This window comes from Podarcis gaigeae (assembly GCF_964106915.1).
Source record: "Podarcis gaigeae genome assembly, chromosome: 15".
Lineage (NCBI taxonomy): Eukaryota > Metazoa > Chordata > Lepidosauria > Squamata > Lacertidae > Podarcis > Podarcis gaigeae.
In genome coordinates, this window is record NC_139692.1 from 2,298,287 (window position 1) to 2,326,061 (window position 27,775).

At 46.4% G+C, this 27,775-nt stretch overlaps 1 protein-coding gene and 1 long non-coding RNA gene across 6 annotated transcripts in view; one reads left to right on the top strand and one right to left on the bottom strand.

Annotated features, from left to right (window-relative positions):
* BIN3 (bridging integrator 3) overlaps window positions 1-27,775 on the bottom strand; it is a 143,185-nt gene that overhangs the window by 11,188 nt on the left and 104,222 nt on the right. For all 5 annotated transcript variants that reach the window (XM_083713805.1, XM_083713808.1, XM_083713809.1 and 2 more), the window contains 2 exons: window positions 13,657-13,798; window positions 11,217-11,351 (listed from right to left, as the gene is read on the bottom strand). In XM_083713805.1, the coding sequence (XP_083569931.1) occupies window positions 11,217-11,351; window positions 13,657-13,798 (277 nt within the window). The remainder of the gene's footprint in view (window positions 1-11,216; window positions 11,352-13,656; window positions 13,799-27,775) is intronic.
* Window positions 796-8,283, top strand: LOC310832432. The gene is made up of 2 exons (XR_014558298.1): window positions 796-1,076; window positions 7,668-8,283. It is a non-coding gene; the product is annotated as an uncharacterized lncRNA (long non-coding RNA).

Below are 27,775 nucleotides of genomic sequence, written 5' to 3' on the forward strand. Positions count from 1 at the left end.
AGTGGCGCTCAGTCCATTTACAACTTGCATGCTTTCAGCCTGAGTTCATTCCTGCTCTGACCTTAAAGGCCGAGTTCCGGCTGCAGGCTAGGAAATAGAGGTCATGCACACAGTTCTTTATTTAAGCAGACCCCAACAAGGCAATGGGGTCTATTGATTACAGCCCCAAGTTAGGTCTCCTCAGAGGTCTAAATCTAAAACCTGGCTCAGCTAACTTTCTTTAGAGAAGCTGCTTCTCCTTTCAGCTTGTGCCTTGTACACAAATGGTCCAGAAATCTGCCCAGGCACAACACACAGAATCTGGTGACATACTCATAACCCCTTTTAGGCTGCAACCCTACATGCACTTACATGAGAGGAAGTCTCTTTGAACACAGTGGGGCTTACTTCTATGTAGACATGCATAGGATTGCACTGGCAACCAAGAGGGAAACATTAGCATTCAAATTCCCAATCATTATCAGCTGCAGTGTATAGGTGTGTCGCATGAATGCTCCCTGCGCTCCTCCCAGGCCTGGAAAGGAGTCACCGTATTTTTCACTCTATAAGACGCACCAGACAACAAGACGCACCTCGTTTTTGGAGGAGGAAAACAAGAAAAAAAAAACATTCTGAATCTCAGAAGCCAGAACAGGAAGAGGGATCGCTGCACAGTGAAAGCAGCAATCCCTCTTGCTGTTCTGGCTTCTGGGATAGCTGCACAGTCTGCATTCGCTCCATAAGACGCACACACATTTCCCCTTACTTTTTAGGAGGGAAAAAGTGAGTCTTATAGAGCAAAAAATACGGTAGTTTAACCTTCAGTTTGCCAGTAAAACTGTGTCAGAATATGATGCATGTCTAAAACGTGTGTCACCAACATGAAAAGTTTCAAAAGCTCTGCTCTAGATATACCTTGACTATGAAGAAGTGCTTATTACCGTGTGATGCTTCTTCCTAAGTTTAGTGAAACATCCATGTTTTTATTCTTATAGCTAGGTGGGGGTTAATTCTGTATTCTTACAACTCTGGAGTTCAATTTCAGAGAAAACTGGAAAAACACACACAGACAAAGTGCTAGGGGTCAAAGTGACCCTGTAAAAGTGCTGCTGTCAGGGGTTCAGAAGGAGAGACACAGGAGGGGGAGCAAATGGAGAGTGAGGAGGAGGAGTACGAGGGGGGCGCAGGCAGTGACAGTGGCCAGAGTTATTCCACAAGCCTCTCTAGCGAATCGGAGGACTCACAGAAGGGAGCGCCGGTGGCCAGAGCAAGGGAGATTCCAAGGGAGAAACCTCAAGAGGGAGGGGCCAGCGGGGAGTCTCTGAACAGCAGCTGGAGATCAGGGCCAGCGTCTCCACCAGAGCGCAGTGGGGAGGGGGAGTCCCAGGAGTCGGGACCAGTGTCCTCACCACCAGAGGGAGGAGAGGAGTCAGGTTTGGCAACACCCACATCAGGAAGCGGGGAAACGGTCAGAAGGAAAGTCACCGGCTGGGCGCGCGCGCCAAGTTCAAATGTACAGGAGCGCGGCACAGCGGGGAGCCCGGGAAGGGAGCCAGGTCCTAAAGCCCGCCGGAGGGAGGGGCAAGACTCAGGAGGCTCCGCGTCAGAGGAGTCCAGGAAGGAGGGAACCCCAGAGGGCAGAAGGACCCAACGCAGGAAAGAGCAGCGCAAGAGGTGGAGCCAGGCTAGAATCTTAAACTGGTGTGGGTGGAGCAGTGAGTCAGAGGGGACTTAGCCGGTCTAGCGTTAAGACGTGGGCCTGCGCGCCCAGAGCTTGGAAATGGAAACTAAACTTCAATAAAGACTTTTGTATATAATATCCACTGGGCGTTGGTCCTCTGTGAGCTGGGACCTAGCGGCAGTCCTGACAGTAAGTCCCCTCTCCATTTTCACCAATTTTGCAACCTCGTGGAGTGCGGGAAAGCAGCGAGGGGTGAAGATTGGTGCTTCGCGAGCTCACGAAAAACAGGGAAATGACTACCGAAGAGAGGATAGCGAGTTTGCAAAACGCAGTGACGCAGTTGACTGCAGAAATTGCGGCTTCCAGAAAGAAAGAACAGGAAGCAGCTGCTGCCTGCCAGGATCTGCGAACCAGGTTAGAAGTGCTAAGTACACAGAGGCTCCCAGCCACCAGACCAGAAGGGATTGGGCTGGGAAACAGAGGAGGGAGCCTGGTATCTCACTTCAATGGGGACCTGCAGGAGTATCCTAACTTCAGAGCAGATGTGATTTATACATTGCAGCTGCTTGACAAAGACTTTAAAAATGAGGGAGAGAAAGTGGGATTTATTATTTCGCATTTGCGGGGGGAGGCAAAATCGTGGCTGCGCAATCTATGGAGAGACAAGGATCCAGCCCTCCAAAATGCGGCTGCCTTCATTAAAGTGATGGATGCGTGTTTTTTATCTGAGATTGATGTGGATATCGCTAGGAGGGAGATTCACGGACTAAGACAAGGTAAAGCCACTGTGAGGCAATATCATGCACGTTTTTTCGGATTGGTGAATGTACTAGCCTGGGAGAAAGAATCGCCTGCCGTCAGAGACCTGTTCTGGGAGGGGTTGAGCGGAGCTGTGAAAGATGAGATCGCAAGGGGGGGAAGACCCCAAACCACCAAGGAAGTGGTGGAACGGGCACTCTCCATTGGGGTTCGGTTGGAAGGACGCCCTTGGGGCAGGGAGGAAGGGCATTTGGGACGCACGCCAGCGAAAGGACTGCCTCCCTTCCCCAAGGAGGCGGCGCGCGCTCGATCCATGCCTCCGCTGGGAGGGGGAGAGGAGCCGATGGAGATAGGTGGTGCTAAGGCTCACTCCACAGTCGGAGCCCTAACTCCGGGAGCAGTCAAGATGAAGCCTCCTAGAGGAACCAGGAAGTGCTACATCTGCGACAGTGCTCAGCATATGGCAAAAGAGTGTCCCCAGCGGTTTCACAAGCATACTGCAGCCGCAGCGACAGTAACAGACGCAATTCAGCAGAGGGAGTCGCAGCAGGAAAACTCCACTGTCTGGCTGGAGATGGCATCTCTGGGGACCAGCCAGACAAGTCAGTGAAGCAATCCCCAGGGATCTTACAGCCCACCGACCCCCTCCCACCCAAACCAGTAGTGCAGCTCACCGCATCCCTTCAGCTCCCCAATGGGCTACTGGTGGAAATTCCCATCACCGTAGACTCGGGGAGCAATGCAGATTTTATAGACATGCAGTTCCTCCAGCAACATGGCATAGCCCTTCTGCCAGCGGCGGTACCTCTGAAAGTCGTCACAGTGGACGGCAGGGAGCTACTGGGAGGGCAAGTGCTACAGCAGACGCCGCCAATGGTGATGCGCATTGGAAACCACCGTGAGGTCATCAGCTTCAACGTCACCCGCCTGTCAGACACGCCCATAGTGTTGGGAATGAGTTGGCTGGATAGGCACAGCCCAGCATTAGCTTGGTACCAGCGGCAACTGACCTTCGGCTCCTCTTACTGCGCAGAACACTGCATCCTGGCGGACTTGGAAGATGAGGGGCACGAGGATGGACCACAGCTGAACTTGGGCATGTTGCAAGCGGTGCCTAACAAATACAAGGAGTTTTTGGAGGTCTTCTGCGAGAAAGAGGCGGATAAGCTGCCACCCCACAGACCCTACGACTGCAAGATCGACCTCCTGCCCGGGGCGACGCTCCCGACGGGGAAACTGTACTCCATGTCTGAGGATGAATTGCAAGAGCTCAGGGAGTTCATAGATCACAACCTGAAGCGGGGATTCATCCGGGAGTCCAAGGCGGCAGGAGGCAGTCCCGTGTTCTTTGTAAAGAAGCGGGACACGCCCCAAAAGAGGCTGGTCGTTGATTTCCGCTTCTTGAACCTCAAGACCAAGCCCTCAGCATTCCCTATGCCCAAGATCGATGACCTGCTGGCGACGGTGAGGAAGGGTCGCATCTTTACCAAGTTGGATCTGCGCGGAGCGTACAATCTCATTCGCGTACGGGAAGGCGACGAGTGGAAAACAACCATGTTTACGCCGCTGGGCACTTATGAATACAGAGTTATGCCTTTTGGATTAAAAAATGGTTCCCACTGCTTTCAAGCCTTCATGCATCATGTCTTGGCGGGTCTCCTCTACAAGAAGTGCGTCTGCTTCCTGGATGACATCCTAATCTTCTCGGAATCGCCGGAGGCTCACGAGAGAGATGTTAGGGAAGTTCTGCAGAGGCTGCGGGAGCACAGGCTGTACGCCAAGCTGGAGAAGTGCCAGTTCGACAAGACGGAGGTGGATTTCTTGGGCTACAAACTGTCCGACAAGGGACTGGCTATGGACGGTGCCAAGGTACGTGCAGTACTGGATTGGAAGAGCCCACGCAATAGGAAGGAAGTACAGAGGTTTGTCGGTTTTGCCAACTTTTATCGCAAGTTCATCAAGGGTTTCGCCATGCAGACAGCGGCCATCACCGACACCCTCAGTTCCAAGAAGAAGAGGTTCATCTGGACGGAGCAGGCAGAGCAGTCCTTTCAGAAGCTCAAGCAGCTCTTCGCTTCCGAAGAGAACCTACTGCACGTAAATCCCAGCAGGCCCATGAGAGTGGAGACGGACGCCTCAGACAGGGCCGTGGGAGCCGTTCTGTTGCAGCAAGACCACCAGGGGGACTGGAGGCCGTGCGCTTTCTACTCCAGAAAACTCAGCAAAGCGGAGCAGAACTACACCATTTGGGACAGGGAGTTGCTGGCCATACATGCAGCCTTCAAGGCGTGGCGGCACTTCCTCGTCGGAGCCAAGCACACGGTGCAGGTCCGCACAGACCATAAGAACTTGGAGTACTGGCGCACGGCGAGGTTCCTGAACCAGCGACACATCCGCTGGGCGGAGTTCTTTGCAGATTTCGACTTCAGAATTGAGTACATCCCAGGAAACAGCAACGTCTTGGCGGACGCGCTGTCCAGAAAACCGCAGTATCTGGAGGCAGAGGCACCGGCGGCGGCCAAGCACATTTTCACACCACAGGCGTGGGCATGCGCGTCAGCCACGGTGGACCTGGACGCAGTGCGCCGCGCGCTGCGAACAGACTCGTTCGCCCGAGCCAAGATGGAGGAGGTGTGCAGTGGCACGGCGAGGGGAGACGAATTCCAAGTGCGAGACGGCCTGCTCCTACGCAAGGGAGTCCTCTACGTACCAGGAGACAGCCTCCGCGCGAAGGTCCTGCAACAGCTGCACGACGCGCCCAGCGCGGGGCACTTCGGCAAGGAGAAGACGGTGGACTTAGTAGCCAGAGACTTTTGGTGGCCTAAGATGCGGGGGGATGTCGCGGACTATGTCAATAGGTGCGACACCTGCCAAAGGGCTAAGCCTGTGCACCAGCCGCCGGCGGGCCTGTTGGAACCGCTACAGACACCGTTCGTACCGTGGGAGAGGGTAGCCCTGGACTTTGTCACAGATCTACCCAGCTCAAGGGGCAAGACGGCAGTGCTCGTGGTAGTGGACCTGTTCACCAAGATGGCCCACTTCATTCCGTGCGCGAAGGTGGCCACGGCCGAGCAGACCGCTAAGATGTTCATAGACCACGTGTTCAAGGTGCACGGCCTACCACGGTCTATTTTGTCCGACCGGGGGCGCCAGTTCATCTCCAACTTCTGGCAAAAGCTGATGGGATTCCTGAACGTCAAGGTCAGCCTGGCGTCGGCGAGACACCCGCAAACTAACGGGCAGGCGGAAAGGGTCAACGCCATCATGCAGCAGTACCTGAGATGCTACGCGAACCAGCAGCCATCGACCTGGGTGGACTATCTACCGTTGGCCGAGTTTGCCTACAACAACACGAAGCACGGGTCCACGGGGGTGACCCCATTTTTTGCCAACTACGGGAGGCATCCCAGAACCTTCCCGGGTCTGGACACAGTGCGGGAGGGGGAGCCACAGGGAGCAGAGGAAGTGGCAGCGGAGTTGCAGGAGATCCACGAGCAGCTCAGGAGGCAGTTAGAGTTGGCAAAACAGGCTTACAAAGTGCAGGCAGATCGACACAGGAGGGTTGGGGAGGACATCCAGGTGGGAGACTGGGTCTGGTTGGCAGCACAAGCAGTTCCAGCCAGATCGTTAGCCAAGAAGAAACTAGGGCACAAGCAGCTAGGGCCTTACCAAGTAGAGGCGCAGATCAACCCAGTGGCCTTCCGGTTGACACTCCCGGAGGGTTCCAGAATGCACCCGGTCTTTCATAGATCAGTGCTCACGCCCTACAGAGAGCCCCACAGGTTTCAAGCACCGGGGAAGGCGCCAGACCCGCTCAGAGAAGCGCCCAAAAAAGGGGGGTCGCCGAAAGGGGAGCCACTTAATGAAGCCACTGAGATTTTAGACTCAAGGTGGGGGGAGGACGGGATTGAATATCTTCTCGCCACGGAGGACACCCCGGCCAGCGCCAACAGGTGGGTGCCGGATTACGCAGTGGAAGAGCAGTTGCTCAAGGAAGAATTCCACACACTTTTCCCGCACAAGCCTATGCCGGCGGGCTTTTTCGAGGATTGTTTGTTCACACCCACACTCTCGGCCAGCACTTTCAGGGGTTTCTCGTCAGCTGAGGACTCGGCTCCGGGAGGCAGCTCTCCGGAGGGATCACTTTCAGGTTTTAGCACGGGGGGATCTTATTGGTGGGAGGACCAACCCGAGGTGGGCTGGCGCAGAGACATGCCGAAGGGGCCCTGGGAGGTGGACCCCCATCAAACAACAGGGGGAGGAGGGCTCTTGGGTGATTTGGGGTCGAGCGCAGATTTCGAGCACACCGCGCAGGAGATGGAAGCGGAGGAGGTCGTCGTCGACGAGCCCATGGGGGACTTCCCGGACTTATCTCGATGGTTGCAAGCCTCAGGGGACGAGCTGTATCCTGGAATCACCCCTACAACAATGGAGCACCCGGAACCCGCACCGGAAGAGGGGGAGGGGGGAAGGGGGGGCTTCGAGGGGGGGATGGATGTCAGGGGTTCAGAAGGAGAGACACAGGAGGGGGAGCAAATGGAGAGTGAGGAGGAGGAGTACGAGGGGGGCGCAGGCAGTGACAGTGGCCAGAGTTATTCCACAAGCCTCTCTAGCGAATCGGAGGACTCACAGAAGGGAGCGCCGGTGGCCAGAGCAAGGGAGATTCCAAGGGAGAAACCTCAAGAGGGAGGGGCCAGCGGGGAGTCTCTGAACAGCAGCTGGAGATCAGGGCCAGCGTCTCCACCAGAGCGCAGTGGGGAGGGGGAGTCCCAGGAGTCGGGACCAGTGTCCTCACCACCAGAGGGAGGAGAGGAGTCAGGTTTGGCAACACCCACATCAGGAAGCGGGGAAACGGTCAGAAGGAAAGTCACCGGCTGGGCGCGCGCGCCAAGTTCAAATGTACAGGAGCGCGGCACAGCGGGGAGCCCGGGAAGGGAGCCAGGTCCTAAAGCCCGCCGGAGGGAGGGGCAAGACTCAGGAGGCTCCGCGTCAGAGGAGTCCAGGAAGGAGGGAACCCCAGAGGGCAGAAGGACCCAACGCAGGAAAGAGCAGCGCAAGAGGTGGAGCCAGGCTAGAATCTTAAACTGGTGTGGGTGGAGCAGTGAGTCAGAGGGGACTTAGCCGGTCTAGCGTTAAGACGTGGGCCTGCGCGCCCAGAGCTTGGAAATGGAAACTAAACTTCAATAAAGACTTTTGTATATAATATCCACTGGGCGTTGGTCCTCTGTGAGCTGGGACCTAGCGGCAGTCCTGACAGCTGCTTAAATTATTTAGTTTTTCTTCATGACCAGAGGCTTAGCTCAGAACCTGTTCTTTTCATTACTTGTGAGAAAGGAGCATAGAAGGTAAAAACACAGCATATTGGATCTTCCCACAATAGACAAATGACTCGGTTTCCTTAGCAGGGCTACAAACTCTAATGGGGTCAACAGTACCTCTCAGGTTTACAAAACCCCTTGACAAGCCTGAATTTTAAAACATGCCCCTCCCCGCCCCCAGTTAAAACCTGTTTTGTAATCTACCAAAATTGTTCCCCCACCCATCATGGCTAGCATTTCACACAATGCTTACTAATTCTGCTTTGGGGGTCACTGTGACCCCAACTGCATCTGCAAATGTTTGCAAGCTACCTGCACCCGTGCCTAAGCAGGAGGCCAGACGCAAAGACAACTCTCAAAAGCTGACCGCTTTTCTCCGTTCACAAAAGACCTCAACAATAACTGTTGTTGAGGGTTGCTCTTAGGCATCAATGTACCATTCATCATCCATTGCTCACAATGTAGGCTAGACAGTGGTTGAGAAAACAAGCACCACATCTACCGTACACATCTATCCCATATATGACAACTAAAAACTGCCCCCCCCCGTGCTACTTAACCAGGCCACTAGAAGTGCCAACAGTGCTGTTTTGGGTTTTTAAGAAGGTTTGAGACGTCTAAGCAATGTAACAAAGCAAGGAAGAAGAGAAGAAGAGGAGTTTGGATTTGATATCCCGTTTTATCCCTACCCGAAGGAGTCTCAAAGCGGCTCACATTCTCCTTTCCCTTCCTCTCCCACAACAAACACTCTGTGAGGTGAGTGGGGCTGAGAGACTTCAGAGAAGTGTGACCGGCCCAAGGTCACCCAGCAGCTGCAGGTGGAGGAGCGGAGACACGAACCCAGTTCTGCAGATTACAAATCCACCGCTCTTAACCACTACACCACACTGGCTTCCTAGCGTGGAAGGGCAATGATTCTCCAGTGCATAATTGTGCAGCAATCTCAGGATAAAATGAAAGGTGGTGTGGACACGCATCACCAGATGATCATCTCACACACACTTCAACTCTATTTGAAACCACAGTAAACAGAATGCCCCCAATATATGTCTCTTCCTAATAGACCTGTGCTTGGAGCTGATCAAATCATGGGCTGAGTCTACATTCTAGTGTGCTCTTGTAAGGTTGTCATTGGAGGTCCTTGCCTGCGGACGTCAAATGACTGGCTACCAGAGAGATAGCCAGTCCCAATGGAGTTCTGCCTGGTATCATTGCTGTTACTTTCTATTTAGCCTTTGAATGGGTTGATCTAATGTGATTTTTTTTTTTTTTTACCATGTAGCTTGCCAAATTGTCTTTCTTGTTGCTAAATTTAATATGCTGCTTTTAAGTTAAATTGTTTGTCCATATGATATAAAGGATCTCCCCCTTCCTCCATGGGGAGGGAAAATCCAGAGGAGAAGGAAGGGATGCTGTAAGGGACAGGGAAGGGGAGGAGAAAGGTGGTGGGGAGGATGTAGAACATTACATACCATATATACTCAAGTATAAGCCGAGGCACCTAATTTTACCACACAAAAAACAGGGAAAACTTATTGACTTGAGTATAAGCCGGTTTACCACACCACAAACCTCCTGGTGGCCGGAGTGGGGGGGGGCACATGCGCCCACGCCAGAGGGGGTTTCTCTCTCCCCCCAACCCTCCCACCTAGGGTGCTGCCGAGAGGCAGAGGCTGGTGGTGGCAGCGGCGGAGGAAGAACAAGCAGCCCCAAAGGGCTGCTTTCGAGCTGCTCGTTCCTCCTCCACCGCGGCCGACAGGGACCCTCACTTGAGCATAAGCTGAGGGGGGCTTTTTCAGCATAAAAAATGTGCTGAAAAAGTTGGCTTATACTCGAGTATATACAGTATGTTCGCAGTTGTTTCATTCTGGGTCTTTCCACACCAAACCACCTGATTTTAATACTTGACTGTGCTCTCACGACTCAGATTTTCTTCAATTTTTTTTTTTAACGTGTAGATACCTATGTAAAGGTAAAGGGACCCCTGACCATTAGGTCCAGTCGTGGCCGACTCTGGGGTTGTGGCGCTCATCTTGCTTTACTGGCCGAGGGAGCCGGCATGCAGCTTCCGGGTCATGTGGCCAGCATGACTAAGCCGCTTCTGGCAAACCTGAGCAGCGCACGGAAATGCCGTTTACCTTCCCACCAGAGTGGTACCTATTTATCTACTTGCACTTTGACGTGCTTTCAAACTGCTAGGTTGGCAGGAGCAGGGACTGAGCAACAGGAACTCACCCCATCATGGGGATTCGAACCGCCAACCTTCTGATCGGCAAGTCTAGGCTCTGTGGGTCACCAACCATTCAAAGTGTATTTTTGTCATCCCCCACCCCCGGTAGGTTCCATAAGCCATAGTGCTTTACACAATAAAATGAACAAGGGCTCTAGGACATATTTTGTTTTTATTAAATAATCAATAAAACTTAATTTTAAAAATATATCAGATGACACTGTAACATAACAGGGAACAATTTTAACTATTCTCACAAATATGTGAGTTATGTGAGTTATTTCAGGCTCAAAGAGACCTTAAAGCCTCACTTAATTCCATATTTATACCTTATTTTAAAAGAAACCACAATTAGCTTTATTTTGATACTAAAATAAGCCCAATCAGTTGAAAAATAAGTGAAACAGGAGGTTTTTTCTAAACAGACGCAGAAATTGCATTAGCCTAAATCACGTGAAAATCAGAATTTTCAAAAAATTCTCCTGCGCCCAATTTTGGATCAAAAAATTTTTAAAAATTAATTTGAGGTTATCTCATAAGTATCTAGGGATGCGGGTGGCGCTCTGGGTTAAACCAGAGAGCCTAGGACTTGCCGATCAGAAGGTTGGCGGTTTGCATCCCCGCGACGGGGTGAGCTCCCATTCCTCAGTCCCAGCTCCTGCCCACCTAGCAGTTCGAAAGCACGTCAAAGTGCAAGTAGATAAATAGGTACCGCTCCGGAGGGAAGGTAAATGGTGTTTCTGTGTGCTGCTCTGGTTCGCCAGAAGCGGCTTAGTCATGCTGGCCACGTGACCCAGAAGCTGGACGCAGACAAACACCGGCTTCCTCGGCCTATAGAGGGAGATGAGCGCCGCAACCCCACAGCCGTCTGCAACTGGACCTAACGGTCAGGGGTACCTTTACCTTTTACATAGGTATCTACACATTGAAAAAAATTGAAGAAAATCTGAGTCTTGAGAGCACATGGCACCAGGTGATTTGGTATGAAATGACCCTTCTTCTTTTGTCAAACTGTAGCCAAACTTAAAGACCCCTTGCATGCTGATGCTGCAGTCTTCCTACTCTTCTCATCCCTTCTATCCCCACAGGGCTTTGGTATGTGTCTATTGGATATTCCATCACAGATTGATGGCATCTATATATGGCATTCACTTCTTTCTTACTGAAGTACTACTGAACAGCCTTGTTGTTTAGGTTGCATTAAGGAAAATAAAGCAGATACTTATGCAACAGACTGCCTGAGTCATACCTGAGCCCGGATCAGAGATTCAAAACTTGGCTTGAAGTAATTGATGCGGCTGCTGTAGAATTTCGGCATCTCTTCCAGAAGCTGCTTGTTCTTAGCCTCAAATTCGTCTTTCACTGGCCTCAGTTCTTCCCGTGCCTGGGGGAACAGAAAAGGTAGTGGAAGAAGAGGACCACAAAGTGTTATCCATCACCTCCCCCTCAACAGACGGTGAGACTATCCTCCCATGTTCAGTACCAAATGTAGTTTAGCCAAGCAAGGTCCTTTTAATCCTTAGCATATAAAATGGCCCTCAGCCCTTAGACAGGGAAGATGCATAGGAGCAAACATGGTTGGACCAAATATTTGCTTCTTTCCATTTTAGGATGAAGGTAGTGCTTTAAGGTCTTCCAAAATATTTTCCAAAAAAATCACTTACTGTTGAGAATGGTTTGCCTTCTTCTTAATGTTCACCTGACTTAATGTTCATATCCTTTGTTGACTAGGGCTTCTTTGTCTTAGCCAGTCAGGGATCACATATTGAACATAACCACATTGCAATGTTACATAGCCAATCAGATCTGTTTATATGCTGACATCAATAGGACAAAGTTAATTTAGAATGGCCCTGCTTCCTAAACTGGGCTCAAGGGTGATCCCAAGCCGATCAGGACTATGATGGCAAAATAACTCATTGTACTGCCTATTGCCAAAAGACACCGGGGGGGGGGGAGTGGGGAGTGTATGTGTGCTCACACATGTGCCTTCTGATACAGATGAAAATGTTTGTGAAAAGGGTGCCCCCCTTCCCTCTTGGCACAGCCCTGCTTGAGATTCCAGGGGGAGGGGGAGAACCCTCCCTGCTTACTCATCAAGACAAAGGAGCTCACTTTGGCACATCCTTAGTTTTATGCATGCATACACAGCATTCTAAGCTTCTTTACTATAAAGCTTGAATTCTCCTTTCTTAATGTTGATATGGTAATTCTTTAACACAATGCCCAATTTATAGAGTTATTAAGAATTTGCATTCTTCAGTGAAAGCCAATCTCTTAAGAGGCTCCAACAGACATAGGAAAGTGGGTTAGCAACATTAGATTCAGAGCTGCTTCATCATTTATATGGCATTCCATTCATCCCTGATGCCCCACCAGTTTACTGCAAGAAACTTCAAAGTGTGAAATGTGAGCGCTTCCATTTAAGCGCCTAGGGACTGGCTGCAGCTACCTAGGGAGAGTTTAGGGGTGTAGATCCTATCTTCGCCAGGATGCCAATACAGCCGCAGCACACACAACTGCCACACCAAATGCAAAGTAGCGCTTAGTGAGTTAGGAAACTAAAACTGCCATCCTAAATACAATTCTCTTAACACCAGCTTAAGACCAGCTTAACCGGAGGACCTTTTTACTTTAGTCTAAGCCCCACTTTCAAAACAGATTAATGGCCCTTTTCAATATTCCTCTTTGACACAGGAGTCATCTCATAAGACATCTCAAAATCTCAACAAATCTTGCTGGATTATTCCATTAAAAAAGTACTGAGGCGAATTTGGAAGCCATTCTGTGATGTGTGCCTACAACTCTGAACTGTGTACATATACTTGCAGGATATTTGGAGGCAAAGGAGTCACTCCCGCAGGAAGGGTGGCAGAAATGTGAAATGGAAAAGTCACTTGTGGCTGCAACAACAGCAACCAAGATACAAATGGGAGCTGAGCACCTAATGGTCATATGCAGTTCTAAAGATCATCCTACAAATAATTGATTTTCTTTTAAATGAAGATATTGGCCTCATTCGTATACAACACTGGCCATGAACCATGGTTAGAGAAATTAGCCTCTGCACAAGCTGTGTGCAGGTAGGTGCCTGTAACTCAAGCACTCCTCATTTTGCTCATCGCTTTCCAGAGCAGGGAAACAAACCAAGGAGAAGCTGGGTTAGGGTTACATGTGAACCTGTTTGTGTGGCTTGCTTCTCTCCAAATAAGCCACAAGTGGAAACCAAAGTTTATTATTGGATTCTCAAACCACGAGTGCTGGGTCGCATGCTAGTGCTAAGTCAGCTGCTCTGTGATAGCTCAGGCAAAGGCTAGTTGCCCTGATGATGGTTTGTGGCCGGTATTGCATCCAAATGTATCTTCTGTGTGAAAACTAGATTTCTCTGTAGGTAAGTGATTCACACTAAAACACACCAGAACGCTCTAGATTGTTGGTTGAATCCATCCAAATTCCAGCTCAAAACTAAATATTAAAGACACCAAAAGAACAAACACCTCAGAGATATCCTTTGACCACTCCTAATGGAATGGCACTAACTCCCCCCTTTGTATTCCCTGTGGATAAGCACATGCAACTTTGTGAAAAGAGTCCCAGGACAACCAGTAAAATGTTACCCTGCACCTGCAAAACCTCTGAATCCTCTCTGACCGTGAGCCGATGAGCCCCCTTCCCTCTTGGCTCAGTACCTGGTGCAACTTCGTCAGGATGGGTCCCGTCTTTTCCTTCTCTTCATACTTCTCCACCTTAGATTGCAGCCTCTTGTAATCTTGCAGAGTTTGTTCCCGCCGCTTTACTGCCATATTCAGGCTGGGGAAAACACCGCTGAATCTGTAACAAATGAAGTAGGGTAAAATTATGATTTCTGTGTCCTCATGACACTTATCCTGATTGTCCATTGAGAGCTTAGCTTAGTGACTTGCTTCCATTTTCTTTTTGGCCTTTTCCAAAAACTGCTCAAGGCAAGGAACACTGCCACTGCCCCCCTCCCATGCATTTTATCCACATGACAACCTTAGACTCAGAGAGTGAAAAAGGGACCTTGAAGGTCATCTTTTCAAATCGCTGTTCAAAGCAGAATTCACCTCCAGCTCCAGCAGAGGAGAGCCCACCCCCAGGGCTGCCCCCTCCCACACACCTGCCCCGCCCACACTTCCATTGGTCCCTCACTTTCTTAGAACCTCTGTAGCACTGGGCTGAAAGCTTTTCATTTATATCCTGACGCAGAAATGTGAAAAACGGCTTTTTACCGCCGAATAGAAATATAGAAATTTGTTCCCCTTCTGACCAGATCAGATCCCTTTTTGGACTCCTGAACAAAACAAAAAAAACACACATTTTCCCTTGTGGCGCATTGTGTGGCCATTCCTCTTTCACTTCTGTCACCTCCACCCCTTCTGTCTCCACCCACACCTTCAGTCAATCTGCCAGTCCACTGCTGGCCATTTTCGGTTCTCTGCCCCACATATTTATTTTTTAAAATTGTGCCCCGCTTTAGCGCTCATACAGGCATTGCAATCAACTACATATATGTGAGTGAAAGCAGTTTCCCTTTCCTGTGCCAATGCGTGCAAGCACAATGTAAAAGTTGGAAATGACTGGGGAACATACACTGTCCAATTTTTCTCCTTCCTTCGCTGCCACCGCCACCTCAAATATTCTACATTAAGGGCTGTGTAGGTGGTCTTCTTTTAATGGCAATTAAATTTTGGTCTATTTTTACCTTGTGCTTTTTGGACTCCCCCTTGGAGGTTCCAGAGAAGTGACAACATGATATTGTGTGCATGTGTGCAGGAACACAATGGAACGCAAGAAGCCCTGACAAAGAGCAACAGAAAAGAAGAGCAGCTATGCTGAAGCGCAAGGGGGCAGAAGGGGTGAAGAAAGGGGTGGGTAAGAAGGCAGAAAAAGCAGAACAGAGCACAGCGATGGGCAGGAGCTCAGGCATTTTCAGTGATGCCTCTTTGAAATAGTGCAGAGTAAAGTGTGGCATGAAGACCCAGACAAAACTCATGGCAATACTAATCTGCATCGCGACAAGTGGAAGAAGTATGGCAGGCCCTAACAGCTCCTACCATGAGAGTGCTGAACTCTGTTTCACTCCAATTTCTACCCACTACTCCTATTGTTGTCCTCTAGAGCTACAGAGATGTAGGTTAGGCTAAAAGATGGTGACTGGCCCAGGGTCACTTAAAAGCCTTTGCGGACTAGCAGGGATTTTCACTGGGCCTCCTCAATCTGAGTCCAAGAAAAATTGGATGAAACCCATGGTAAGCACAAAGCATGAAATGTATTACAATATCCCATGCAGCTGGATGCCATGTGGGAGGACATGTAAGTATGCCACCATCACTGCCAAGGAACAGGCTCTAAGGCAGCAAGCCACATTTGAGAAGAGTCATTAGGAGTTTCCTTCAACCTGGGCTTGAATTGCCAGCCCACCTGCTTCATTGCCATTAAACCAGGGGCAGCAAACACAGAGCCATCCAGATGTTGGCCAGGGGCCACGGCAGTTCAAGAGCATCTGGGGGGCACCATGTTGGCCTTAGGCACACATCCTTAAACAGGGAGATGCTGAGCTCCAACTAGCATGAAAGAATACCAAGAAACTACTGTGTCAACTACCCATGCTAATTTCTTGTTTTAGGTGTTCACTAGGAGTTTTGATAGAAAAGAGGCAGTATCAGAATAAATATCCCTTAACACGATTTGGAGCCATTAGCTATCTGAACTGGCTCCAATTAGCCAGTCCACTAGCATGTGGAGATAGAACCACACCTGCTTGAAAGGACAAGGAAACTGAAGTCACCTAACCGAGGGGCCTTCAACAGCACTTCCAAGACCACCTGTCTGTCCCAAGGTATATTCAGTTAACAGGAACTGTATTTGAGACAGGAAGCTAGGTGAGAGAGATAAACAACCTGAGCCCTCTTCCATAAATTTGATCTGTCTTCTTCCCAACATTATTTTGGCAACCTCTCCTTGTCATTTTTAGCTTCTTTGTAAGTTTTTCATTTAAAGTAATCTGCCACACCTTATGGTACCATGTCTAAGAGTTGTCCTTTCCAATCCCTTCCAAAATCTGGCTATTGCTAGCCTGACCACTGCCAGTAAATATCCAATTAATCATTTAAATTGAGCATTCAAGTTTTCACCTTGAATTAAATTCAATAGGGCTACCTCACTTGTCTTTTGTCTTTTTCTCCTCCCAACATTATATCCTCACCATTATACTATCATTATTATGAGTATGTTCTGAACACCTTACACGAGAAAAGTGACTAATATTATTACTTTTACAGTCCTTTCCCACACACAACAGACATTTAAAAGTCTTATTAACTTCGTTTGCATCTACCTTATGAGATAGACAGAGAGATCCAACTTGCACAAAGGCAAACCTGAGCTACTTTACGCATTCTATAATTATATAAACATAACTTTATACATTATATGGAGCTGTCTGATCTATGTCCTCATAGAGAATGCCCTGTTCCATAGATTACTTAGCCTGAGGTTTCTTACAGCCATGGGAGTAATGTGAGAACTAATCCTACATCTAAATTAATTTTTAGCTCTCCCCATCCTGAAGGCTCAGAAAAGATAATGACAGATACACTCACACACACACAATATCCAGCTTAAATTCAAGTTTTGCAAGGTGCATCAATTGCTTGTTAAGGGAAAGATGCTGGCAAAGAACACAATTACATTCCTTCGTTAACTTCAGCAGTGTCTTTTTAGAGGTGTCCAATAACTTTAAAATTGCTAGTTTCACACAAAACTAGTTAAAAATAGTTGAAAGTCTTCCAGCTGCCCCCGAGGGCCCCAACATTTATTTCAATTATACAGTCAAATCTCTCATGTCTTCAAACAAAAATTTTACTTCATGGTATGACTTAATTCAAGTATCTTACCAACAGTGGTTTGCAATAATCATATGGTCCGTTCAGACATAATATTCCCAATCCTGATTGGCAAAAGAGCCACAATGTGTAGAATGTGTTCTTAACGTTGGGATCTTTTGACAAAGGGTTGTATATAAATTGAAACATCATCTATCTCCTGCCTCATCCAGAAACACCTGAATGGTTCAGAAGTGCTTAGGTGATTTCATTTTCAAGTTTAGCTAACAATGATTTAAGGTCGGAGCCAAACAATACAAATTGAAAGCCTTTGCAGATGACTTAGTTTTGACGTTACAGGGAGCCAGAATCTAGTATGAAAAGAGTATTAGAACTGATTCAAGAATTTGGTCATGTGGCTGGATTTAAGTTGAACAAGTCAAAAACTAAAGTTCTTGAGAAAAATTTAACACCGATTGAGAAAGAGAGGTTTCAGAAGGAGACAGGTTTAACATTAGTTAAGAAAGTGAAATATCTGGGGGTTAATATGACTGCTAAGAACTTAAATCTATTTAAAGATAACTATGAGAAATGTTGGACAGATGTGAAAAAAGACTTAGAAATATGGTCAAATTTGAAGCTTTCCTTGTTGGGTCGAATTGCAGCTATAAAGATGAATGCATTGCTAAGAATGTTATTTTTGTTTCAATCACTGCAAATTTTGGACAAAATGGACTGTTTCAAGAAGTGGCAGAGAGACATTTCTAGATTTGTCTGGCAGGGCAAGAAGCCCAGAATAAAATTTAAAATATTAACTGACGCAAAGGAAAGAGGCGGATTTGCCCTGCCAGACCTTAAACTTTATTACGAGTCAGCAGCATTCTGCTGGCTGAAGGATTGGCTGCTCCTTGAGAACACAGACATTTTGGACTTAGAAGGTTTTAATAACGTTTTTGGGTGGCATGCATATTTGTGGTACGACAAGGTTAAAGCACATAAAGCATTTAAAAACCATATTGTCAGGAAAACATTGTTTAATGTCTGGATAAGATATAAAGACCTACTTGAAAATAAAACCCCAAGGTGGTTGTCACCGATGGAGGCAAAGGCTCAGAAAAAGCTCAATATGGAGGCCAAGTGGCCGAAATATTGGGAAATTTTGGAACAAGAAGGAGACAAATTGAAATTGCAGAGTTTTGAGAAATTAAAAGACAAAGTGCGAGACTGGCTTCACTATTATCAAATAAGAGAGGCCTATAATTTGGACCAAAAAAAATGGCTTCCAGGTGGAAAAATCAAAATTGGAAACAGAATTGTTAGATCCCAAAACTAAGATACTTTCAAGAATGTATAACTTGCTGTTAAAATGGAACACGCAGGATGAAACGGTTAAATCTGCTATGATTAAATGGGCACAAGATGTTGGACATAACATTATGTTTGCCGACTGGGAACAGTTGCTTCGATGCTGTCATTTCCATCTGTTCAACACTACGGCACAGGGGCCCTCTGGAAAAAGAGGAATGACAGCAACTACAGTGGTACCTCGGGTTACAGACGCTTCAGGTTACAGACTCCGCTAACCCAGAAATAGTACCTCGGGTTAAGAACTTTGCTTCAGGATGAGTACAGAAATCGCACGGCGGCAGCAGTAGGCCCCATTAGCTAAAGTGGTACCTCAGGTTAAGAACAGTTTCAGGTTAAGAACAGACCTCTAGAATGAATTCTTAACCCGAGGTACCACTCTATATTACATCATTTCAAATATCATGTCAACTCATTGCTGGCATAAATCAAGGGGGCAGAACTAGTCAAGTAATGATTTTCAAACCTGGTTTGCTAGCAGATTGCAAATCATGGTTTATCATTACACTAAATCACAATTTAAATATTCTTAACCATAGTTTAGTGTAATGTCTTAACTACGTCTATGTTCTAAAATAAACAACAACAGCAATAATCAAGTCTAGATAAAACAAAAAAAATTCCTTCCAGTAGCACCTTAAAGACCAACTAAGTCAGTTCTTGGTATGAGCTTTCGTGTGCATGCACACTTCTTCAGATACACTGTGTATCTGAAGAAGTGTCCATGCACACGAAAGCTCATACCAAGAACTGACTTAGTTGGTCTTTAAGGTGCTACTGGAAGGATTTTTTTTTGTTTTGACTATGGCAGACCAACACGGCTACCTATCTGTAACCAAGTCTAGATAGGAAGCAGTTTACCAACAAGGGACTGGATTCAAAGGACTAAATGCAGAAACTAACAGCAGTGGTTTTCCTGGGCAATTTTTACAGTTTTAAGGTGGCTTAGGATTCATGCCCACTTTTGTGGACAATTTGTATAACCGCACATATCAGAGAGGTGCAAGAAACCTGCCAAAATTATGAAGGATAGATGCATGAGTGTTTGCGCTAGTTGCCTTTAAATATGATTTGGGGGTGGGGAACCTAAAAGAGATATTTAAAAAATATATCTAAATTGCTTCTGAGGCTCCTGGTTCAGTTTGGGGTGATTTGGAGGGATTTGACTTCAGTTTAGACAAGTCCCAAATCTTTCCAGAACAGTCCAACTCAGCTTGGGGTTGGTATCTGACTTCAGTGCAAACATTTAGCTTTTAGTACCATGAAGCAGAATGCCTACATAATAAATGCAAACACTCTCAAATCCTTAGTAGTCTAATGAACACCAAAACCCACAGAACACACAAAGCTGCTAAAATAGAAGTAAATTTGCCCCCTGCATTCATAATCTCCTGGGAAATGCAGTTAGAATTCTGTAGACAGAACTTTAAAACCAAACCACCATTATTACGACTCTTAGGTCTCTATGTTGTAAGAAGCACTCTGTACACGGAAGAGTTGCCCCAGTAGATTCCCCTTCCCTCCCCCTCAAGCCTTTATGCCAATAAGCACACTATGTTGTGCTCTTAGATATTTCAGATGCCGCTGCGCCATCAAATCTAATCTATAAAACCTACTCACCTGTAATAGCCTGTACGAAAGACATAACAGCAGGAAAGGTACTGTGGTATTATTTAAAACATAAGAGCTATTGACATTTGCTTCTATACTTAGATTTCTACATTGTTGGGAAGGACTTAAGCGCCTCAGAATAATTGTGGTTTTGATTTAAAGGACTAACTATGCAATCCTTGCCGTGCTATAGTTGCTATAGATTCATATGTTCAAAGCATGAAAGATGCTGGACATACATAATAATCTCCAAGGACTGTCCTTTGTGTTTAATTAGACCCAAGAAGAAATTTTATTAATTAATGCAGGTCATGTCAGATGGTACTACTTCACATTCCGGGGGGTGGGGTGGAGGTGGGGGTCACAAGGCTCAATACTCCTCCATACAAATTACATATTATATATAATTTGTTTGTGTATGAGAGAAAGAGAGAGATCCCATGCACACAGCAAACTAACATATTAGTAAGAAGGGTTCTAGTCTAGTCTTCTTTCCCCTGTTATATCACTTTTCCTTGAAGGCAACTTCAGAAAACCTGCTGAGCAGCACCTTGGGCTGCTCCCAGCACATTAGACCAGAGACCAAGTTTGCCAAGACCAGGTTTGCAAAACACAGCTTAGCTTTCCTGATGTCCCAGCAGCGGACATCATGAGGGGCAGGCCCAAAGGCATTTCTGTATAGAGTTCATGGCTGTGCTCACGCACATGCACATGCAGAAAGATATTGAAAATGCAATGAAAATAATGTTATCAAGTATCTGTAACAGATTTCCAGCAAAGAAGAACCCATTCTCCAGGTAACTGGATCCTGTGAATTGAACTCTTTGTGACCCCTTTGACTTTAACCCACTACAGTGGTATTCAATTCAATAACTGCAAGTGGAACAACTTCCACCTCTTCACCCCCATCCTGTCCCCAGATTTGCTGCAGAGGGTTGGGGGAATCCCCAGAACAGATTTGGGGGTGGGGGTGGGGAGTCCTGTTGCACCAGTTGTTTCTCTCATGCAAGGAGCTACTTAGTGCTACTTTCAATACAACCATGTCTTCACCTCAACCAAAATGAAACTCAATATTCCCCCTCCACAAATTTAAATTAAAAGAAATGCTCAGAGCAGTTTATAATCTAATCAGCATCATTATTTCCTACATTCACATCCTACCTTTCCTCCAGTGACCTGCTAGTCCTGACGGCTGTTCTGCCTCCACGGTTGGAAACAGTCATGCTTCTGAAAATTGGTTGCTGGAAACCACAGGAGGCCAGAGGGCTGCTCCTGTGTTCAAATCCTGCCTGCAGGCTTCCCCCAGGTGTCTGGCTGGCCACCATGAGAACAAGATGCTGGACTAGATGGGCCATTGGCCTGATCCAGCAAAGCCTTCTTATATTCTTATGAGCAAAAGGCAGCATACATGGTTTTCCCCTCTTCATTTTATCATCACAACAAAACTATGAAATAGGTTATTCTGAAATATAGTGATTGTCCCAAAGTCATGGCTTTATTTTGTATTTTTATTGTTTTAAAAAACCATATAATCAACATTTGCTCACATTTCTCTCCTGTTGATCTTCCTTCTCCCTTGCCTCCAATGAAATTTAGACATCATGTTCTGTGGCCAGGGACCTGTCTGAGTGAAGGGAGGAACTATGTTACTCTGTTAAGGACCATGTACATTAACGATGGTATGTAAAATCATTAATTTCTTAGGAATGAGGAATTGAAAAAGCTTATATAGATCACAAAAACTATGGACATCAACTTAAAAACAAAGATTCTGCTACCATCTGAGTTAAAATATATTTCTAAAAACTAATTGATGTGTCGGTCTGTTTTTCCTGCTTACAACATTCTAGTAGTCTCAATTTAACAAAGTGATGTTTTTTCCAGGCACTAATGAAGGGACATGGCACAACAGATTGCTTTAAAAATAGCTAGAGTACAAGGTTTGTATATTCAGCAACTGCTGTCTCATAAGGACTTCTAATGCATGGGTCATGCACCATACTGGGAGGGGAGGGGAGGGGTGAGATTATTCAAAGTCTACAAGCTGCCCTTACCCACTGAGCTACACAGCTTCCCTGCTACTGGGATCACCTGAAGAACAGCTACCTTCAGCCAAGATACAATAATGGGTGCACTGATTTTGCAACAGTAAGGCTGTGCAAAGACAAAGATGACATCCAAGTTAGCGGCATTCAGAATCACTGAGAGTAGGCCTCAGGACGTTGCAGGGCTTTCGGTGTGGAGTGCCTCACTGACAGTGTTACGAGGCCCTACACACCTATCAATGTGCTTGCTTGGAGCACCTCCAAGTAACAGAGGTTGCCCAAAAGTATGGAAGTGTGCCTTGTTTACCTGTCTTTCTCCCCCCCCCCCCGCCCCGCCCCGAAAAAAAATATATCCTGGAAAAGAGGATGACAGTAGAGGTTGGTCTGTTAGGGCAAATGGGGTTCTGCTCCACCAGCAGCAAAAAGAGATAATGCTGAAAGGATAGGACACAATTCAAAGACAACAATGCAAGGCTGATCGGTATATGGCAAAAACAGGAAAGAAGGATTCAGGTAGGTAGCCGTGTTGGTCTAACGCAGGAAAGGAGAAGGCCAGGAGCAGGTACAAAAAAAATAATAAAAAATAGGATTGAGAACAAGAATAAGAACCAGAGCTGAGCAAGGAATGGCTTTGCATGGGCAAAGAGGTTGTAATCTAAGGTGAGCAGTTAGGACGGCTTGTGATCCAACAGATTCCCAGTCTAGAATGCAGCTGCCACACATTTCTCAGCGTGCAGAGCTGGGGCAGGCTGACCATGCAGTTTGGACAGCATTTTATAACTGCTGAATGTGTAGGATGCCCAAAGTTTGACCCACATGTTTGCTGATCTCAGAGGAAGCTGGAATCACTTTCTCTCTGGAGATTCTGCTTGGGTAAAGAGGAGAATGGAGTGGTAATAATAAAACCTCAAAAGCAATAGGTATTAATAGCTAGCTACATGGGGATAACTAAATGAAAATACAGAAGCACAGTTTCCCCACTGCTGGAAGTAGAGAGGAATGTGCCACCAAAACTCTGCTTAAGGTGACACTTTAACCTATGGGTGGGGATTGCCAGACTTTAGAAGACACACTGAATTATAAATAATATTGCCACTTCTTTTTGCATTCGCAGTCTCCCTTCAGCTTCCCATAATTAAAGGATGAGGATTGAAAGACAGTGCCCTGAAAAGATAAAAGCAGCATCAGGATTCCCACCGCTGCTGTGTTCATTAACTAGTCAACCTGCCTGACAAGTCTGCTCCTTGAAAATGGAAACTCACTCTTTCTTTCTCCAGCTGTGACACAGTGACTGCAACAGACCCATTACCACCCAGGCTGTGCTAACAGGAGATGGAGGCAGCTATGCTGCTATGCGCAGACAAGGACTCAGCACACTGCAGCATGTCCCACAGCAGGCAGAAGAGAAAAAAATTGGGTGGATCCCTGCAACTAGGGCCACCACCTGACTAAATAATCTTACAGCACAATCTAAACCATGTCTACTCAGAAGTAAAAACAAAAAAAATTCCTTCCAGTAGCACCTATTTTTTTTGTTTTGACTATGGCAGACCAACACGGCTACCTATCTGTACTCAGAAGTAAGTTCTACTGAATTCAAAAGGGCTTATTCCCAGGTAAGTGGGGTTAGGACTACAGCCTCAGTCAATTAAGTTTACATACAAGGGAGGCAATAACACCGCTGTGTTTTAAGACAACGGGTCATAGTAGGCCTCACTTTAGAAGCGGCAATTTTGTGTGTGTGATGAAATGCTTCACTCTCCTAAGACTGCACTTGCTACCTTCAGTTTTTAGAATTACTTGTTTTGAATTAAAAATAAAAAACCTTATGTCCTATGTATCAGAATGCTTTCTAGCCAATTTGAACCTAATGATGCAGCCCTCCCAGAAGTTAGAATAATAGAATCAAAGAAGTGTAGAGTTGGGAGTCCACCATCTCTCAAAGGGGTGCCTTCCACTGTCATACAGCTCTTACTAAAAGAAGAGAATCAAAACATTGCAAGAAAGAGTGAATTCCGATGTTTGCTTACCCTATGGCAGAGGGAGGCTCCAGCTGTTGTTGGACTACAACTCCCATCAGCCCCAGCCATCATGGCTTATGGAAGGGGTTGGCAAGGCTTACCGGGCATGGACTGGTGCAGTGCAACGCAACGCAGGAAAACGCATCTGCACATGTCCGCGGCGCTGGATAGCGCTTCTGCGCAGGCGCGATTTCTGGCATCTGGGCATGTGCAGAAGCAATATCTGGAGCTGCGGAAGAGAGTCCCGCGCCGTGCTGTGCCAGTTTAACACCGAGTGGGCGGCTCGGTTCAGGGGCGGCTTATGGGCCAGTTAAGCGACCCTCATGGGCCGCTTCCAGTCCATGGGCCTTAGGTTGCCGACCTCTGGCTTATGGTAGCTGTATTCCAATAACAGCTACAACACCCACCATTAGCAAACTGAGAACTGCTTTTCTGCACACTAATAACCACAGTTGCTAATCTTTTAGTTCATTAACTGCCTGCTTTTAACTGACTGATGCAATTGAAATGTATCGGTCCAGCGCCAAGGGCCTTCTGGCGGTTCCCTTTCTGCAAGAAGCCAAGTTACAGGGAACCAGGCAGAGAGCCTTCTCGGTAGTGGCACCCACCCTGTGGAACGCCCTCCCTTCAGATGTCAAAGAGATAAACAACTACCTGATGTTTAGAAGACATTTGAAGGAAGCCCTGTTTAGGGAGGTTTTTAATGATTGATGTTTTAATGTATTTTAAAACTCTGTTGAAAGCTGCCCACAGTTGCTGGGGAAACCCAGGCATATGGGTTGGGTACAAATAAATAAATAATAATAATATTTATTATTATTTATCTATTATTATTATTATTATTATCATCATCATCATCATCATCATCATCATCATCATCATCATCATCATCATCATCTGAATACTGCCAAAGCCTCAAAATGAATGCCTTTTTGGAGATAATGATGGAAGACCAAGGTAATGTACAATTTAATAAATAAAACCTACTGTGCATTGTTGGAAGGAAAGCTAATCTTTAACACCCCATTACCTTAAATACCAGAACCAAATAGTCTTTTTTTAAGCACTTGTTCTTAACGCTCAACCTCTCCAGTTAAAAGCTGACTTCACCAGTTTAAATTAAATCCCACTGAGTAATCAACCTAAGATTTGGTTGATTAATCTGACTGAAGCTTACAGTACTTCTAGAATATAAAAACATATCACCAAGAAGTACTTGTAGTTCACTGACACATTATTAGGTTGTTACTTTTACATCACACCTTTCTTCATGGAACCCAAGGCAGCTCCCAAGGGGGCTTCCAGGTGGTCTCCCATCCAGACACTGACTGCTTCAAGGCCGCACCCTGCACGTGGACATGCTCGTAAGTGAACACATAGAATCCAGGTGATAAAAAAGAAAGATATTTGATCACTTCCATCAACTGTATTTAAGTTTGCCTCTTCTGACTGCCAACTCTGGAGTATAGCTCAAACCACCCATTTCAGGGATCATATTCAATCAAGATCAGCACTTTTTGTTAAGTTTGAATCTGCATGTGTTAAATTCTCTATCATGTTCCCAAATCCTAAGTTTGCTGTGCCACCACAATCTTTTTTTATACAACTTTATTTTAAGAAAACATGAAGTCCTTTACATTTATAGAAACAAAACCAGCAATAAATCCACCCTTCCTAGCCCAGTGACCACAAACCATATTTCACAAGTACCTGCTGAGAATCCAAGAGCAGTATACTGACAACCACTTCACCATGCAAGCTTTCAAGTCAGCAAATGGATACCACAACAACATAGCAAGACTTGGGTTTCCTGGAACAGGATGCAAAGTTCTTTTTGCTGTCCTATACCATGAGAGATCTACTCTCCTAGAACAAACAGGCTGGTCTCAATTCCTTCTGCTATGTGGGTGATGTTCTAAAAAGGCAGAAGATCCACGATCTCATAGCAAGCAAGGTCTGAGGATAAAACAAAGCCTTTCTTGCCTAGTGCGGCTCAGCTTTTGCTTCTTACTGAGAAGGTGTTTTGCACATAGTAGGTTTAATCCTTGGCTTCTCTACAATGAATGTCAGGTGGCCCGACTGGGAAAGACCTGAGACCCCAGAAGGATGTTACCAGTCACTACAGACAATACTAGACTTGCTGGCTCAATGGTTTCAATACAACAATTTCATATATATATGGTTGAGTATGTGTATGCATTTATGTGCATGTGTTATTGGGATGTGCTGGAATCTGCCTCGAGCATCGTATCAAAGTATACAGCAAATAAAAAAGAAAAGGAAAAGAAAAGTTTGGAATCACTGCTAGCCAGACCAGCTGAATGACATCTGGCAATGTGTTCCCTCTTCTTTAAATATGGGAATCAGAACAGCTAAAGCACAAGTGGGCAATCTAAAGTGCCTAACCATCTCTTGATGCTTTCAAAACACAAGGGGCTGAGTCAATGTTAAGTACCATCATTAGTAAGTACTATCATTATCTTAACATACTCCAAGCAGCCTCCCCACTTTACTCAAATCCCTCCTTGAGAATACCCTCCCTTCCCAACGATTCTTCCAAGCTGTCTGTGGCAGGTTTGAGACTTTGCTGTCAAGCTGTGCATCATGTATATCAGGGACGTCCAACTCCCAACAGACTGCGATCCGCTCACAGAATAAAAACCTTTTTTGGGAGGGGGGGGGTTCAGGTCAAAATTGTTGAGCTTTTTTTAGGGAGGAAAGTCCTGGGGGTGGGGGTTTCAGTTATAAGTAGTTCAGCTTTTTTAGGGAATAATGTCACATTATGGAGAGGGAAATTTCAGAACTGAGGAAAGGGGAAGTCGCTCACCAACCGATCACTAAGGAAACAATCTGCCTCACAGCAAAAACTCTGTCTTCCTTTGCAGCGATCTTGCAAAAATGGAGGACAGGGCCAGATGCTATTATGCCACCGCAAAGTAAAAAGAGCCAGCGATCAACTGCGATCGACCAGAACCTCTCAGGGATCAACCAGATGTTGGGCATCCCTGATGAATATGAAACATGGCTTGTGCTGTTGTGCAGCTTTTAGTCTGGGAACAAGACACCAGATGCTGTTTCCCATTACAATCATGTGAATTCAAAGCTACTCCACTAAAGGCTCAAGAAACCATTCAGCAGTGACTCCTGGTCAAAAAGCAAAGAATGGAATCTGGCTGGGTAGGTTTTGAGGACACTTGTAGATAAAGAGATATAAAGTTTTATTTGTATGGCCAATGTACCATATTTTCTGTTATGGATGAAAATTTATCATTTCTGAAAAATACATAAATAAAAGAACACATTCTTAATGTGATAATCACCTTTTCAAAGTGGAAACATCTATCAGATCATCACCCATAATCATGCACAACCAGACATCTCTTTCCACTTTTAACTGGCTATTTTTCTGTTGTTCCCACTGCCCCCAAAAGACTCTTATCTTCTGTCATGGTGTTTCCTCACCAAATATTCACAATTGGGTTTGTGTTTTTTAATGGGCCTATAATGCAAATATATATTGGAAGGTATAATAAGCCTGAGCAGATCTGCTGCCAGAGAAGAAGTGAAGCCTGCCTCTTGAAGGACAGCTAAAGAGAACTGAAGAGCAGGACAAGGGAAAAGGAGTAGAAAAACAGGACTTGGGGAGAGAAGAGGAAAGGGTGGTAATTAAAAGAACATAAAAAATAGTAACTAAGCCAGAAAAGGCAATGGGGAGGAAAAACTTTATAAACATGGGAGGCAGGAAAGGGTGTGATTGAGACTGGTACAGAGCTAGCCAAAGCACTTGGGCTGGGTTCAGGAATGCCTGTCATTCCATAATCGGTGCCCACACGTCCGTCGCAGGCCTGTCCACCCACCAGGAAGGGGAAATTAAAACCATCCTTTCCGACTACAGCAAAAAGCAACAGAAAATAAGATGAC